Here is a 16,308-nt window from a genome sequence, read left to right as displayed (position 1 = left end):
GAAAGAAGGCAGCGAACACCCACTCAGAATCTACTATATCTATATGTGATGTTTACTTAAATTTAAACCATGCTGCACATCTCTATTGGTATTGTTATTCTATACCCTGCTGCAGTGCACCGATAGCATCAACAGGTTTGCGCTAAAAGGAGTAATTTTGGCTTTGAATTGCCAACATATTTGAAATTCCAAGACCTTTACCTTCTACGACAGCAGAATATCTAAGACCCTTTGTTTTTCTAACCTTTTGCAGTGTCCTTTCTAATGAGCCGTTAATATCTCTGTGCCTAAGATGTAAACTGCCCAGTGCTTGCTTTTAATAAAAAATAAAAAAAATAAGAAAAACATGAACACAATGCATGACAACAGTCTCCATGCTCTAACTCCATCCCTTTCTCCACAGGCGAAGATTGGCAGCATCATGGTTTGGCTCTACGGTGCCCTCGTGACCGGCTGCATTTCCTGGAATAAGCTGGAACCTGAGCCTTGAAAACTACACCATGGAATGCCTGTAGTACCACACTTCACCTTCATCCACCCCACCAGCATCTGCAGGAATCAGAAACACAAAGAAAGACACAAACAAATAAGGGACACAGAGGAGGACTCCCAAATCTGTGCCTCCGATCTGTGCTCCTGGAGACTCTTTATCTATTTAGGTCAGCCAGCTTGAAAGGGATCTTTTGAAGGGTGTAGGGGAGTGAGTGCCAGTTTGTGTGTGCGTTTCCCTTTTAGAGTAGGTGCCTGCCCTGGGCACTGAGGCCATGAGGCCCAAGACTTTCCCAGCTGCCCCGTATGTGGGCAACACACGCCAGAGGCTTCAGGAGATCAAGGAGGGGCTGAAGCAGCCTGCCAAGCTGGTGAGTCAGGCCCTGCACGGGGGCAGCTCCCGGACAGAGGGCGGCAGAGGCGCCGATTGCAAGAGCGGGAAAGACACGGCCAGCCGACAGCAGCAGCTCAGGCCCCCACAGAAGTTCAACAACTACCAGAATGCCTTGCGGGAAATCCGCAAGTCCCTCATGCCGTTTGCCAATGAGTCGGGCCCATCCTCCGGGTCAGGACACCCTGCGGGCGCTGGGGAAGTCAACCGACAGATGCTACAAGACCTGGTCAACGCCGGCTGTGACCAGGTGAGCCAGAGAGAGAGAAAGAGAGTGTGTGGGTTTGTTGTTGTAAGAGTGTATGGTCCTGTCCTGGGTCTGTTAGTGTGCTTATGATGTGATTCAATGAGACTGATCAATCAACTGTTTTTCTCGGCTCTGAATGGTTATTTTTAATTAGACACGGTGGATTCTTGCATAACCTATTAGGAGCACTAGGATGAGCCGCAGGAACCTGCTTTCTTTTCTTTTTCTCTTCAATATTTTTGGGGCTTTTGTGACCTTTTTAATGGATAGCAACAGCTGTAGAGTTGACAGGAAAGGGGCACGAGAGAGAGGATGACACGCAACAAAGGACCACAGGTCAGACTCAAACCCATGGCCGCTGCAGCAATGCCTTTGTGCATGGGGTTCCAGCTCTACCATATGAGCTATCAAACCCAATTTCTTTTGACGGATTATCTGTCTCATGTACTAATGTCAGGATATAGGGAAAGTTTCAGCAAATATTAACATTTCTAACTGGATTGTGTGATGCAGAAAGAAAATTCCTGAAACGTAAAGCTGCTTTTATTTAACAAACAAGTCTGTTAAGGTAAAATAAAACATGAATGAATGAAAATATAAAGGAAAGAGAATGTCCTCATATAGGTTTTTATTGTACATCATTTTAGATTTTCGGAGGACGGTTTTACTGTAAGCTTGTCTGGCTGTGTTAATGGATGACATTTAATTGTCCCCTGCGTACAAACAAAAATAAGGGACATTTAGAAAAAAAAGGATTAGATTTTTTTAATTGATAGGACAGTTCAAGATAGACAGGAAGGGGGATATAGGGAATGACACGCAGCAAAGGGCCACAGGTTGGACTCTGCAGAACTGACTTTATACTGGCACCAGCTCTACCATTTTTCATTGCCATTGTGCTTTTGGCACATTTTTATTTTGCAGTTTATTGTGCGATGGTGTATATTTACACCCCTACTGTGTGAATGAGTGAGACATTCACAAGAAGCAGAGAGACAGAGGACGTATTGTTGATGTACCGTTGCTCTGTTGCTGTTAAAGCCACTTCCCTCAGAGGTTTGAAGCCTCTCTGCCTCCGTCAGTCAGGAATTTTTAATGAAAGCAGTCAAGAGTGCCATACGCTCTTAGATGCAGCACAATACAAGTCTTCCCTACCAAGTGTACAGTGCTGCGCTTACGTAACGCAGGCCTGAGTGTTGAAATGTCGAAATATCTGGTTTTCCCAGCTAGGCTGTTTGGCGTTTACTCTCTCTGTGCTGTTTGAGGAATGTGAGAGTGCCATCAAAAGTCTCTGGAGAAGAGCGAGGAGGGAAGTGAGGGCCTCCTGTCCGCTCCCCTTCAACCTCAGAAATCACTCAGTTGGGCGTCATGTGGATGCTGTTAATCAGGGGTCACTTCACTTCCCTTGAGTTGATGGAGAGTTGACCTCAAGAGCAAACCACAACATTATATCTCCAAACCTTTAGAAGCATTTTTAGTCATCTCCCATATTTAGCTTACATTTTAAAGGTAAAGTCTGCAAGTTAAATTGCTTAAATGGTTTTGTTGCATGTCCCAAAAATCAGATTTTATGCTGTTATGTTTATACAGTTCATCGTAACCTGTTACAAAGTTCTAGATAAAGTGAGAGAAATGCATCATCATGTTCATCACTTTCAATCCAACAATAGCAATAACGACGCAAGGGTTGCGTCTGTGTGGGTTTGTAGCTACAATGTACTGTTGGAAGATATGAACCAGGAAGTTCGTTTTGAAACCTTGAATAACTAAAGACGGAAATTAAACTGTTCTGGCCACATTATAGTCTGTGTTAGTCCAAGATAGAGCAAGAACATTTTCTCAACCTCTGTTCTTGAGTATTTCCATTTGATGTTACTTTATACTTCTTCGACACTACATTTTAGAGGCAAATATTGTACATTTACTAAATTTAGCGATAATTGCTTGTTACTTTTCAGCTTCAAATTTTTCATAAGAAACATAAAATTTGCGTATAAAATTAAAACAATGCATTGTTACAGATGAAACCAGTGGTTGGGCCCTCTTGTCACATTTCAGATGTCTGAGTTGTTGTCAGTTCCCCCAAAGAGACATTTCTCTTCCAAATTTCTTAGATGGTTTCATTTAAATAACTCAGAGGCCAAATGAGGTCAAATTATCCAATACTTCACAACAAAGCAAGGGAAAGCTTCTTTGGCAATAAACCTGACTCTGATTCAGATTCCAAAAAATGAATTCAGTTTTACATAGCAGAACTTTGTTTTTGTTTTCACTTCTTTCCTCTCCCATTAATCTCACAACTCCTCAGATTTATAGCAACTCTGAAGGGACTTATTAAGAGTACATTTAACTGATAATACTTCTGTACATTTACTTTTTTTTTTTACTTGTAATGTAATGAATTTTTGAGCTGCTATCTTGTCATCTTGTGTTGATTCGGGCACCCCCAGTGGACAAAAGTAGTAGTGTTTCTATCTCCTCGTTTCATTGATTTTTTTAAGGGGAATTGGACTGGATCCGACCCAGCGGCAGACATTAAGAATAACTATAGACTAACTAGACTATATATAACTAAAGAAATAGCCAATCTTCTCACTGATGGTCTTTGTTTATGTAGTTCATTTAGAGGCATCAGTTTTAAATAGTTTCATAACTAGTTAAAAACTCCTGGTAGTACGTTTTAAGTAAAGGATCTGAATAGAATCTGAATGTGCTGTTTTTACCTCTGAAACCTCAGTCTCTGAACAGGGAAGTTCATTTTGGATACCGACTGCATTTCAAACATCTGTCAGAGAGAATAGAAGAAACTGTGAAAAACTTGTAGGCTACAATGGCAGCCATTTCCTCAGCTAGTTGACCTCCATTGCTGCCACCATTGTAAATGGCCTAGAGCAGCGTGGGCCCAGTCAATACAAACAGGAAGTGAACATTCAATGGCAGCAGGGTGGAACAGTTCCTTCTGCTTCAGTCGAGTCACCACCCAACATGTCGCCTCTCCTCCCCCTCTGTCTCTGCTCTGTCAGGCTCTCTACTGCAGAGTCTTTGTCCATCTGTCTCTCTGTAGACGTGAGTACGTGTTTGCTCCATTCTTACTAGGAATGCACATAATTGTTTTGATGCAGTGAATGAGTGATGAATCATAATAGAATTAAATTAAGTAATGGTTTACCAATGAGAATGTGAGTATTCAAGAATCCAATACTTATTTTAGCTTTGAGAAAGGTTCCCACTCAAATAATTTCACATTCAAAGCACATCAGACCAAACTAAATGCCACAATGTGAGACCAGTTTGTTTACAAGGATGTTCAATGTCAACAAAAGTGCAACATAATCAGTATGGATCAGATAACTTGTCCTCTAGCTGTTATGCAAAAAAATCTGTTTGACTTACTGAATCTCTAAAGGTCCCGTGTGTAGCATTTACCCTGGCAGGGAGGAATATAATATTCATAGGTTTGTTTTCATTATAAATAATGAGCTGAATATAGGAATCATTATGTTTTCTACTTTAGAATGAGCCGTTTCTATCTACAGACGCTGCTGGGTCTCCTTCCATGGAGTCCGCCATGTTGAACTGCCATCTCAAAAATATCACTGTTATAACTTCAACAGTTCATGTTTACTCAGGGCACTTTTGTCTTCTAGTTTTTTTATACATAGTTTGAATGACGAGTCTTAAATTACATTTCAGACATCTTTAGAAAGGTATTCTTTATTTATTTATTCCCGACACTCCAGACTGACCTTAAACGACAATCAACCAACCAGAGAGCCCTCTCTCGATTGTAATTCAACATGATGAATACAGACTACAGTGTGTCTTTACACACCTGTTGATCTTTCTGTCTTCAGCTGTACCCACACTTGACTGTACTACTGTTTGTGTGTGTCATTAGTAGTCCATTAGTACCATTGCTCTGGATGTCTTTGAGCTCAGTGTGATGGATGGTTTTAGTCCACCAAGTCTCTAGTTTTTTCTTTTTCAAGCATATTTCAGATCTAGGTTGACTGCCATAGATCAGCAACTATGTCCTTGAACACCCCACACCTAGTTTCTCCTTAGCCTCTATTGAAGACGACCCTATTTTGTCTTATCAGACAGCCTCGTACTCCACCTCCTATTCGTCTTTCCCGTCTTCCCCAGCTGCAAATTACAGAGCAATGTGGCTTGTTACATAATCACTTTTTTTAAAGGAGGAAATGTTTTGGAGGGGGAGCCGGGGGGGGGTTTGGCATGCCCCGCATCAAGATGACAGGGAAAGAAAGGAAATGAAGGGAAGGAGGGGTGCGTTGAGCGTTTTCCTTCCCTAAATTTCTCGCCATCCTCACAGGCCTTCTACTGTACTGGACAAACTGCGGCCAGGCAGGAATCCGCTGCACGCTAAGCATATTAAAGCCTTCGACGTGTGAGCAAGCAAACACTGCGGTGTTTATGTAACGACGAGGCCAACAGGACGTGACTTGGAGGCGGCGTGTGTGTGTGTGTTTGTGTTTGTGTTAGTGTTCATGGTTTGTATGTTGGGATAGAGGACGTGGCTTTTCTTGACTCAGACTGTAATAATTTGCGAGTAAGGCGCAACCTCGCTTAAGCATTGGCGTACACGTATTTTGTCTGCAAAGGAGTTTTTTGCTCATTACTGCCATAGATGAGGAAGAGGAGGGAGGAAGGCAGCACGGGTTTTATGGCTCTCTGTGTGGAAATGATGCACGTACGTCCCTCTCGGCATGTCCATCCATCTGCGCTCTGCTCCTGAACGTCCTCCATATGGCTTTTATTTGCAGGGTCCCATGCTGGAATGTGTTTCAGAATTGGGTCAAAGAGACAAATAATATTTAAAAAAAACACGTGACTGTCACCCTCGTGCAAAGAAAACAAGCCTGTGTTTGTGCTCGGTATGTCAGTCTGTCGAAGCAGTTAGAGTGTGTGTGTGTATGCGTGTGTGCGTGTGTGTGTGCGTGTGTGTGTGTGCGCGTGTGCGTGTGGAGTTTGTAGGCTGGTGATTATGCGTTTGGGATAACTCGGCGGCTTGCGGCCCGTAACCATTATGACAAGGGTACAAATGTGGCTTGGATATTTTCGAGAGAGAAAGATGGGAGAAAGACTACCCAGAATGCAAATAGCTTGAATTCCTGCTTCCTGGGCTGAGGAATGAGAGCGAGGAACATCTGCCGCCATGACAGCCGGGGTCACCAGGCCCGCCTCCACCCAGCGCGCACAAACACACAATCCAAGAGATAAAAATCAGAGTATTGCTGTGTTTTGATAATTTGATATATTTTTAACTCTCTGTCTCAGAACTGTTTATATATTCGCAGTTATGTTTTAAATCAACAATTTTATACTTTTTACAAATACAGGTTTACTATTCTGTAACACTAAAGATCAAATGTATTGACTTCCAAGTGGGAAAAAGAGATCAGCAGAGAAGGGAAACTCTTGCTATGCCTTCTGTTGCATATAGACTATTCCACATTGAAGAAGGCAACTGAGAGAATAGTATTTACAGACAAAATGAAAGGAAAAGTAAATTTTCCAAATTCTAATCCTGTGTCTCTGTGCTAACTATTAATTTATCTCTTGTTAGATACTAAACAACTGTCCAGTATTTTTGATATCAAAATATCTCTTTTTCTCTTCCAGTAAAACATTCAAATATTTGTGATGACTGTACTATGTAGTGAACATTCATTCTCTTATGTTCTCTTAAATTAATTCAGTGTGGGTCTTAGGCTAAGGCATTTAAAGGCATCCGTATACTCCAACCAAAGTGCTTGTCAGATGGTCGCACAAGTGATTGTGTACCGTTATCCCCATTTGAATCATTGTTGTCGTTGGGCCTCCTCTCTGTTATGGCCAACTTTTCACCCCACCTTCATGTGAAGCCCTTCAGAACAGCTGAAACACTTCTGTGTCTTCTTGTTCATACTAGTTTGTTAGGAGCTTACCCCCACCTTTCGATGTTGACCATGTAGACCATTAGAGTATGGTTGGGGATGTTTGCTGCAAGTCATCACCCCTCTACCGCTCTCCTCACTTGCTTTCCGCACTACACTTTCAACATTAATACTACTTTACTATACTTACTTCTTCAACTGCACCTTATTAGAATTAGAAAGAAAGAGCTCTGGATGAGAAGTAGGAGGAACGCAAACAAGGTAGAAAGACTGAGCGAGGGAAGGACATAATGTGACAGTACTGGGCGGCTCTGGCAGCCAGCACTCTCTACTGGCTACACAGGAATGCAACAGACACATACATGTACACACAGGAAACAAAAGTATAAACAGGTGTGTGTGTGTGTGTGTGTGTGTGTGTGTGTGTGTGTGTGTGTGTGTGTGTGTGTGTGTGTGTGTGTGTGTGTGTGTGTGTGTGTGTGTGTGTGTGTGTGTGTGTGTGTGGATGGTCAATCTTGGGCTCAGGGACATAGTTATGTGTGTATAAACATGAAAATGCAATGGGAGGGAAACAAAGCAGCCGTGTGCATGCTGCAGACAGTAGTGTATAGACACACTGTGGACATGTTAAAGAATGGCATAAATAATTGTGTGGCCTTGGCATTTCCTGGCTTTGAGAGCTGACTGTGCACACGGTCGCTGCGTGGTCCTACTTTTAAAGCATCTATCTTTTGAGTTTGTTTCCTCGCAACAAATACAGTTGGCCAGTGTGTCTGAGAAACCGCAGGCAGAACGGGCACAGAATGGCTGCACAAGGAAAAAACTCCTGTCCTCAACCCTTCCTTGTACTCTTAGAACAAAGACATGTTTTTATTGCATCAGTTGTTACACTGATAGACTGACAGATTATACTCCTTTGCATTATATTACAAATGAAATGGTCCTCATGGTAGTAACTGTTTTGAAACTGACTCTTGTCAAACCTGTGCATTTTGGTGGAGATTGGACAAAGTACCCTGAAGTTATGACAACTTCCTGTTTTGTGGTAAAGCGTAAATTTTCGGCGCCACACCACAGACAACAACCTTTGGCAATTTTGATAACTTTTTCACCTTTCCACTGTGATTATACTGACCAAATTTGGAGTTGATCCAATGTTTGTTCGTTTTTAAAATACGTTTGCAAAAAATGGCCCACTAAAAGGGAGAAATGTTTCTTTTTTAGGAATCACTTGGGATGTCCCAATCAAATGTTTTGGCCGTGATCCTCATCTGAGTCCTTTATATGACCTTTTATATACAGCGTTATACAGAGAGGTGTTTTCTGTTATTTACCCTTGTTGATATAAATGGGGTGGACAAAATAATGGAAAAACCTGTCAGTGTGACTCAACAGCATCACATACTGCAGCCCCAAAATAATCATACAGTTGAATGAACACCTCTCTAAAACAGCACTAACTAAACCTCATAGCCTTCTTGAAGGGAGGATTTATTATAGAACTATTGTATTGTGCCAAATAAATAGTGTAAATAGCTTGTAGCGCAGTCACAGTCCAGTAATAAGTTGCCACAAATGTAAATGAGAAAAGTGCACCAGAGAAAATGAATTAAAGCTATAAGAAAATAGAAAAGTACCCATTGCACTGCACATGATGATCAGCAGGAAGCTGCTTCCATCTGTGCGCAGCGTAGTATCTAAATGCAGTTTTACCATTTTGGCTCTGACTGGATGTACCTCGGTCTTGACTGATAAGCAAGGCTGCTGAGTGATTTATAAACTAGCAGCAGCACTTTAAAATCTTCTAAAATGATCCTGGAGCCATTGTAAAGATTTAAGAGTAGGAATAATGTGCTCAGTTCTCCTGGTTCTTGTAAGAAATCTGGCAGCAGCAGCATGCTCAATGTGCTGCAGTTGTATAATGGTCTTTTTGGGCAGAGCAGTGGAAAGGCCATCCCAGTAGTTCATAAATGATACTTTGTGCATATGTTATAATAGTGGCAGAGCACCTAGTCTTCTATATATTTATGGTGTAGAACTACAACCCTTTGCTTAAGATACTAAGGATTCAGTTATTGACGATTATCGTACTATTGTCATAATATCAAGTTACTCGGGGAATCAGCTAAACGCTTAAGGAAAAAAAAATAATATGAAATAAATTACAAACTGTAATGACTATAGTAATAAACACGCACGGCAGGCATAAGACTTTCATTTAAGACTGCTGTTACTGCGTGTCGCCAGCAGGGCACCTGAATGCCGGCTCTGTCGGAGAGGCCGGGCAGAGGTCTGAGTTAAAATGTCTTTGCAGTGAGGTCATATGCCATTCGGGGGAATTTCCTCATCTAGGTGTGGGTCGCTCGATCGGAGAGGGAAAGACAGATATCCAGTTGTGTTTATCTCACACTATGCAGTCCTGTTTGTTTACGTGTTTAATATTGTGAAAAAGACAGGAAGATAAAGGCAGTTATTTTTTGTCTTGTTCCCCCACCACACCATGTAATTCATTTTTGATCTGCAGGTGGGGGACAGATCAACTAGATCTATACACCTGCCACCTAACAACATATATAGGACAGTGTTTTTATGAAGATCACCAATGAGGTGAATTTAAGTTAAAGCTATTATTAGAGAGGATTTACTAATAAATAGATAATACTCGACAGGCTGCAAGCAGAAATAACATTTTGTTGTATAATGGACAAGCTCTGGTTGAATACTAGTGCAGTAACAGAAAAAGGGAGAATGCTTGATATAATAGTCGGTTACTGTCTGTGCTGTTTCACTACAGTGACCTATTTCTTGTAATATTCTGTAGTGGTGCTGACACTTTATTATGACGTATGATATTTGTTTCCCCTTTTTTATTATGTGGATATAAATCCCAACATTTGAAGCTGTAATCAGAATCACAATTGGTTCCTGTGTCTTGCTACAACCTAAGTGCGTGTGAAGGTGTGTTGAGCTGAAAAGCTTTTAAGATCTCCTGCTTTAAATTAGGACCAAAGGAATGATTGGCATTATTTAATAAAAGGCCGTAAACGGGAAAGGAATGCTGTGCATGTTTCCTCCTTTACATTTTTGCCGCTGTGTCTCAATCCTAAATAAATTACACGGCAGCTGATGAATAGAAAATGCCAAAGTGGTTAACCAACATTTTTCACATATGTGACCTAAATACCTCTGGGCTACAGTGACCCACCTGTTGGAGCCAGGGATGAGCTCGCCATGTATGATTGAAGATGGAGATGAGCCAACAGGCACATAATTAAATGAAAAGCCATTTGACACAAAGTGTGAGGAAAATGCAATCAACTTGATGCCTCAGGAGAAGTTCTGGAAACTGCTTAGCCACACAGTTATTTTCATTCAGTTGGTAATAAAACATTTATTATGGTTTTTTAATATTTTTAATATCTTGTGCAAACTACATCAGGCATTAATAATGTGGGCGGTGTATCATTGATGAACGGAAACTCCCATATCCAAGATTTGAGAGTTGGCTGCCAAACAGGAATCTTTTTAATGGAGTGTGCCAAATTACCTTTTTCTTTTTGCTTGTCTTCTGTGTTTGATTTTTTGCATTTTGAATTTCAATTTGACAACGTAACTGACTGAAAATAAAGAATCTCAATCTGTTTCCTAAATTATGCTGAAATGAACAAAACCACCAGCAGGGAACAAAAGAATGCATTCAGAATCATAAAATACTACATATGCTTTGAAAAATGGTGGGTGGTGATATAAGGTTGGTGCAGTTAGTGTTCGATAGACACTAAGACAAAAGAAACACCAGTGTAGTCTGTTAAAGGGAGCCCTGTCTGGTCATTCCCAGTGGAGCTTGTCTGTTTGTGCCACAGAGGTTCACACAGGACCACACCTTGCTGGCTACAACTACTTGATTCATTCACATGAAATAATTGCACCATTACACATTATCATGTAGTGGTATGATAATTGCCTTGACTCAGAGTTCTCTTTGAATGCTGACTAAAGAACTGTTCACTCATTATTTTCCCTACTTTAACCATTTCAGTTTCTTCGGTTCCAGTTTTTTCAGTTATGTTTTTACATAAAAAAAAAAAAAAAAATCCCATTTCTTGAAATCATTGGTTAAATGTCCAATGTCATTTGACCTCGTTTTTTTTTTGTGTGTTGTTGTGGCAGGCACAGGAAGTCACTGGTATGTGACCCCGAGTAGAGAGGATGCAGGTGTTTGAGCACCTACTGGGTCAATGTTTTTTTTACGTGTTTTTTTTTTGTTTTCACCTTGGCAGATTATCTTCCTTTTGAATTCATGTGTGTTGCAAGCATTGACATGCCTCGGTTTGTTTGTTTGTTTTTGTGTGATTTATTGCAGATGCCTGCAGTAATGTCTTTTAAAAGCTTGTGTTTAGGTTACTTGTTTGTTCACGAGAATGAAAAGCAGATCCTGACTGTTTGGCCAGATTTGTATTCTTGTTTACTTATTCTTGATCAAACAGTTCCTGATTTCATTTAACTCTTTCTTAGGCAAAGTTGTTATACAGCCAATTGTGCATTAAGCATTTCAAAACCTCTGCTTTTTATGTTGTAAAAAATGGAGTGTTATCGAACAGTAAGTGTCAAAGCAAGCTATCATTAAGTTTTGTAACATCTGTTTGTTTATGTGTGCGCTTCACAGGAGATGGCGGTTCGAGCGCTTAAGCAGACAGGAAGTAGGAATATCGAAGCGGCCTTGGAGTACATCAGCAAAATGAGTTACCTTGACCCTCGCAATGAGATCATCGTCCGTGTCATCAAGCAGACTTCACCAGGTATATAAAACCTCAATAAGCTGATTTTGTTTAGTGGATTAGAAAGTTCGATTACTACTGTTGCTTTGTGTTACTTAATCTTATTCCCTGTCCTTTCAGGAAAAGCTGGCATGCCAAACTCAATGGACCACCGACCTGCGTTAGAGGCTTCAGGTGACACAGGTGCCATGCCCCCGTACCACCAGATGGGGGCACCCATGTATGAGGGGGCAGCTGGATATGGCCCTGAGGGTGAGATGCCCAGACCCTACATGAACTACATGATGCCCCCGTCTAATGCAGCACAGGGCCCTGCCATGGGAAACCCGATGGGTCGACCTCCCAGTATGGGCACCTATCCAGCAGTGATGGCCACCCAGAGCAACCCCGCCAATGCCATGTACCCTCCAGGGGCTCAGCAGAAGGGCTACCCTGGCAGTATGGAGCAGCACGGGCCCATGATGAGCTACAATGTCCCTGGCCAACCTCTGCAGCTCCAGCCTCAGCCACCAGGGGGCCCTGTCCCAGGCCCCCATTATGACTACGGCCATGCCAGACCGCACATGATGGAGTCTGCAGGCTATGGAGTCAAAAGGACCGCCTCCTTCCAGAACAAAATGGCACCACCTCCCATGGCGCCCCCAGACAACTATGTAAACATGCAGGGGAAAGGGTCCATGGTCCAGAATGGTCCAGGAGGAGGAGGGGGAGGGTACCCTGCCAACCTGTACCTGCCCCCTCATTCCCACCCTCGGCAGGCCAGCCCTACCTCCCACCAGGTCCACATGATGTCTCGTTCCCCCGGTGGGGTGGCAGCCATGGGCCCTGACTTCTCCGATATGCCCCAGGGCTTAATGACACCATCCAGGGCCAGCCTCAACCTGGACCTGTATGAGCACCACTGGGCGGGGCCTCCGGGTCCTGAAGGGGCCCCTCCAACTAGGCAATCCCAACCCCAGGGCCCATTCAGGGGGGAGGTGCGTGTCCCCAGCAGAACCAACTCCTTCAACAGCCGCTCTGCAGGGCCCAATGGTATCCGGCCAGCAATGACTGCACCCCCCCCAGCTGGCAAACAGGACCCCTCCTTGGGTCCCCCAAACACCATCACGGCTGTAACGTCCCCGCCCATCCAGCAGCCGGTCAAGAGTATCCGTGTGATGAGGCCAGAGCCCAAGACGGCTGTCGGACCGTGTCACCCCAGCTGGATGACTGCTCAGTCCCAGGATGCAGGTGAGCCTCTGGCCTACATGCCAGAGGAACCATACCCTCTTGAGCCTGCCCAAGAGCCACGCTGCCCACCACCACCCTACCCCAAAAACCTGCTCATGTCAGGTGAGCCAGGGGCCCTTGAAGGAGCCGGAGCCATGTGCGGAGCTCAGGACCTCAGCAACCCTGCTGCCAGAAGCACACATAGCAGCAGTGGGGGGAGTGGAAAGGCCGAGGAGAGCCAGCAAGTGAAAGAGAAAACAAAGATGGGCAAGGGAGAAAAACCAGTGAAAGACAAGAAGCAGATCCAGACGTCCCCTGTACCGTTGAGAAAGAATGGACGTGATGAGGAGAAGAGAGAGTCACGCATCAAGACCTACTCACCTTTCGCTTTCAAGTTCTACATGGAGCAGCACATAGAGAACGTGATGAAGACCTACCAGCAGAAACTGAACCGTAGGCTTCAGCTGGAACAGGAGATGTCCAAGGTAAGACAGCCCTTTACTGAACTCCCTGCTCTGTCTTACAAACTCAAGTTAGTTGCTGAACCTTAATGACAAACAGCAATGAGATTGGCCTCAGGGTTAAGCAGTCTGTAAACTTGAAAATGAGCATGCAGCAGAACATCCAGCGCCCTTCAGCAATGCTCTGTGTGACGGTTCTACACATGCCTTGCATGTCCTGTAATTTGCATCACTGTTGCTATTCTGTGAGCCATTTGAATAACCTCATTTAAACTTTTGTCTGGAAAGCATCTTTAAATAGGAATTAAAGGACACCAGCGGTTTTGCGTGTTTTAGCCCATTTACTTCAAATTGTGTTTTCCAAGTCGTAGTATTTTTAGCACATTTCAGTAAAACAACAACAACAACAAAAACAAAAATGTACGACTTGCTTCTTGGACTGCATTAACTGAGTGATTTGTAGAATCGTTTGTAGAAAACAGCAAATTGTTCGCTGTGTAGATGATAAGGCTGCTCAATTAATCAAAATTTTATCATGATTACGATTTTGGGGCCAAGCGATCTCAAAACTAATAAAATCGGGGGGAAACAATTTTTTTTCTTTTTCATTTTCTGTTGTGCAACGTTGTATAGAAAAAAGCTGTTTCCCAATTCAGGGGCTGACATAGCCACAGTCTGCGTATTTCGCGCATGCGTTGTTTTCGTTTGGACAGGTAACAAGGAGACTTACAAATGTTTATGGGGAAAGGAAAGTGTAACTGAGGACTTCCTTGCAAAGTGTTTTTGACAAATGTCCAATAAATGCAGCATGTTTCTGAAGTTTAAATAAATAATTGTTTGAATAATCGTGATTTCAATTTTGACCCAAATAATCGTGATTATGATTTTTTCCATAATCGAGCAGCCCTAGTAGATGATCCTGTCTCAAGCAAGCTTTGGTCTCTTGAAGTTGATTTTCATAGTGCACTGAAAGATAATTAACCAATGGCGGGTTGAAAATCAATATAGAAACTCACCAATATGCTGTAGAAAATGGTCAGGAGCCCTTTGTAGTAACACTGGAAGAGTTCCTGGGTCTGTATGAGAATGATAATGGGGTGTACGGAGCAGTGACGTTCAAGAGGTTGTCATCCAGAGAATTCTCCTTCAGGACAAGACCTTTGTCCTGGAATGAGAAGTCAGTAAGTTCACTCTTGTGTTTGCATGAGTTTGTCCGGAGTTATGACTTTGGCCTCTGCCCTTTTGACCTACTTCAAAGTGATTGAAAGGCATTTTTAGAGGCGAAAAAATACCACAGCAAGACCCAGACAATTAGGTAACAGAATTAGTTCAATTTGACAACAAAGGTCAGGGCGCTGGGTTCAGCTCATGCCACATTCCTAGGTCATTAATAATCACTGTTTCTGAGACTTCTTTTGAAAGGGTTGTGTAGTCATTGTGTATTCCCGTCACCATCTTTCTTCATCCCCTCTCCTTCCTGCACAGGCTGGCCTATCGGAAGCAGAACAAGAACAGATGAGGAAGATGCTGAACCAGAAAGAGTCCAACTACAACAGGCTACGCCGTGCCAAAATGGACAAGTCCATGTTTGTCAAAATCAAGACGTTGGGCATAGGAGCCTTTGGTGAAGTGTGTCTTACACGCAAGGTGGACACTGGTGCACTTTATGCCATGAAAACACTGCGTAAGAAAGATGTCCTCAACCGCAACCAGGTAATTTAATACATTGTTGTCATATAGTACACAGTAATAGTATTTGAAGTAGTCTCTTGTTAAAGCCCTTGCATTTGTACCAGTTACATAGAGGCATTCACTTCTTTTTAACATGTTTAGCCAGTTTTTGCCTTTTTGGATATTATTACTGTTATTTAAATTGATGATGCCATGTCGTTACGCAGGTGGCCCATGTGAAAGCAGAGCGTGACATCCTGGCCGAGGCAGACAACGAGTGGGTGGTGCGTCTCTACTACTCTTTCCAGGACCGTGACAGCCTCTACTTCGTCATGGACTACATCCCTGGAGGAGACATGATGAGCCTGCTCATCAGAATGGGCGTCTTCCCCGAACCTCTGGCACGCTTCTATGTGGCGGAGCTGACGTTGGCCATCGAGAGCGTCCACAAGATGGGCTTCATCCACCGTGACATCAAGCCCGACAACATCCTTATTGACCTGGACGGACACATCAAGCTGACGGACTTTGGCCTCTGCACGGGCTTCCGCTGGACGCACAACTCCAAGTACTACCAGAAAGGTGAGGCAGTTTACCACACGGTCAAAATATCACACACACATGCACATACACACATGGTTAAAACAGTGTCAAAGAGATTCTGTGAGGATTCAGTGGATTCTGTAAATTTGCAACATATAATCCAGTGAGTTTCTGCATGGAGTTTAACAGCAGCATTCCCCCCTTCTTCTGTCTCCAGGGAGCCACGTCAGACAGGACAGCATGGAACCCAGTGACTTCTGGGATGACGTGTCAAACTGTCGCTGCGGGGACCGGCTGATGACACTGGAGCAGCGTGCCAACCGGCAGCACCAGCGCTGCCTGGCTCACTCCCTGGTGGGAACACCGAACTACATCGCACCAGAGGTGCTGCTGCGCAAAGGTGGGGAAAATACAATGGATCATCGCCGCAGATACAGCTGCATAATGTTTTATTTGGCTATTTAACTATCCAGATATAGAGTTTGGACCCTGCTGATTTGTGTAGAGCAGCAAAGGCAGCCAATCAGGAGCCACTCTCTATTAGCTCATGGTTGAAAAAAGAGTGCATGTTATGACCAGCAGGGATCAAGTTTATGGACCAGAGGCTAGAGTATTCAAATGT

At 43.2% G+C, this 16,308-nt stretch overlaps 1 protein-coding gene across 1 annotated transcript in view; it reads left to right on the top strand.

Annotated features, from left to right (window-relative positions):
* Nucleotides 1–16,308, top strand: part of lats2 (large tumor suppressor kinase 2) — a 28,356-nt gene that overhangs the window by 6,358 nt on the left and 5,690 nt on the right. The window contains exons 2-7 of the mRNA XM_051403578.1: nt 404–1,130; nt 11,691–11,823; nt 11,923–13,496; nt 14,958–15,185; nt 15,371–15,725; nt 15,904–16,086. Of these exons, the coding sequence (XP_051259538.1) occupies nt 765–1,130; nt 11,691–11,823; nt 11,923–13,496; nt 14,958–15,185; nt 15,371–15,725; nt 15,904–16,086 (2,839 nt within the window). The 5' untranslated portion in view covers nt 404–764. The remainder of the gene's footprint in view (nt 1–403; nt 1,131–11,690; nt 11,824–11,922; nt 13,497–14,957; nt 15,186–15,370; nt 15,726–15,903; nt 16,087–16,308) is intronic.

The sequence above is a fragment of the Dicentrarchus labrax genome, unplaced genomic scaffold (genome assembly GCF_905237075.1).
Source record: "Dicentrarchus labrax unplaced genomic scaffold, dlabrax2021, whole genome shotgun sequence".
Lineage (NCBI taxonomy): Eukaryota > Metazoa > Chordata > Actinopteri > Moronidae > Dicentrarchus > Dicentrarchus labrax.
Note: the sequence above shows the minus strand (reverse complement) of the source record. Positions and strands in the feature narration are given on the sequence as shown.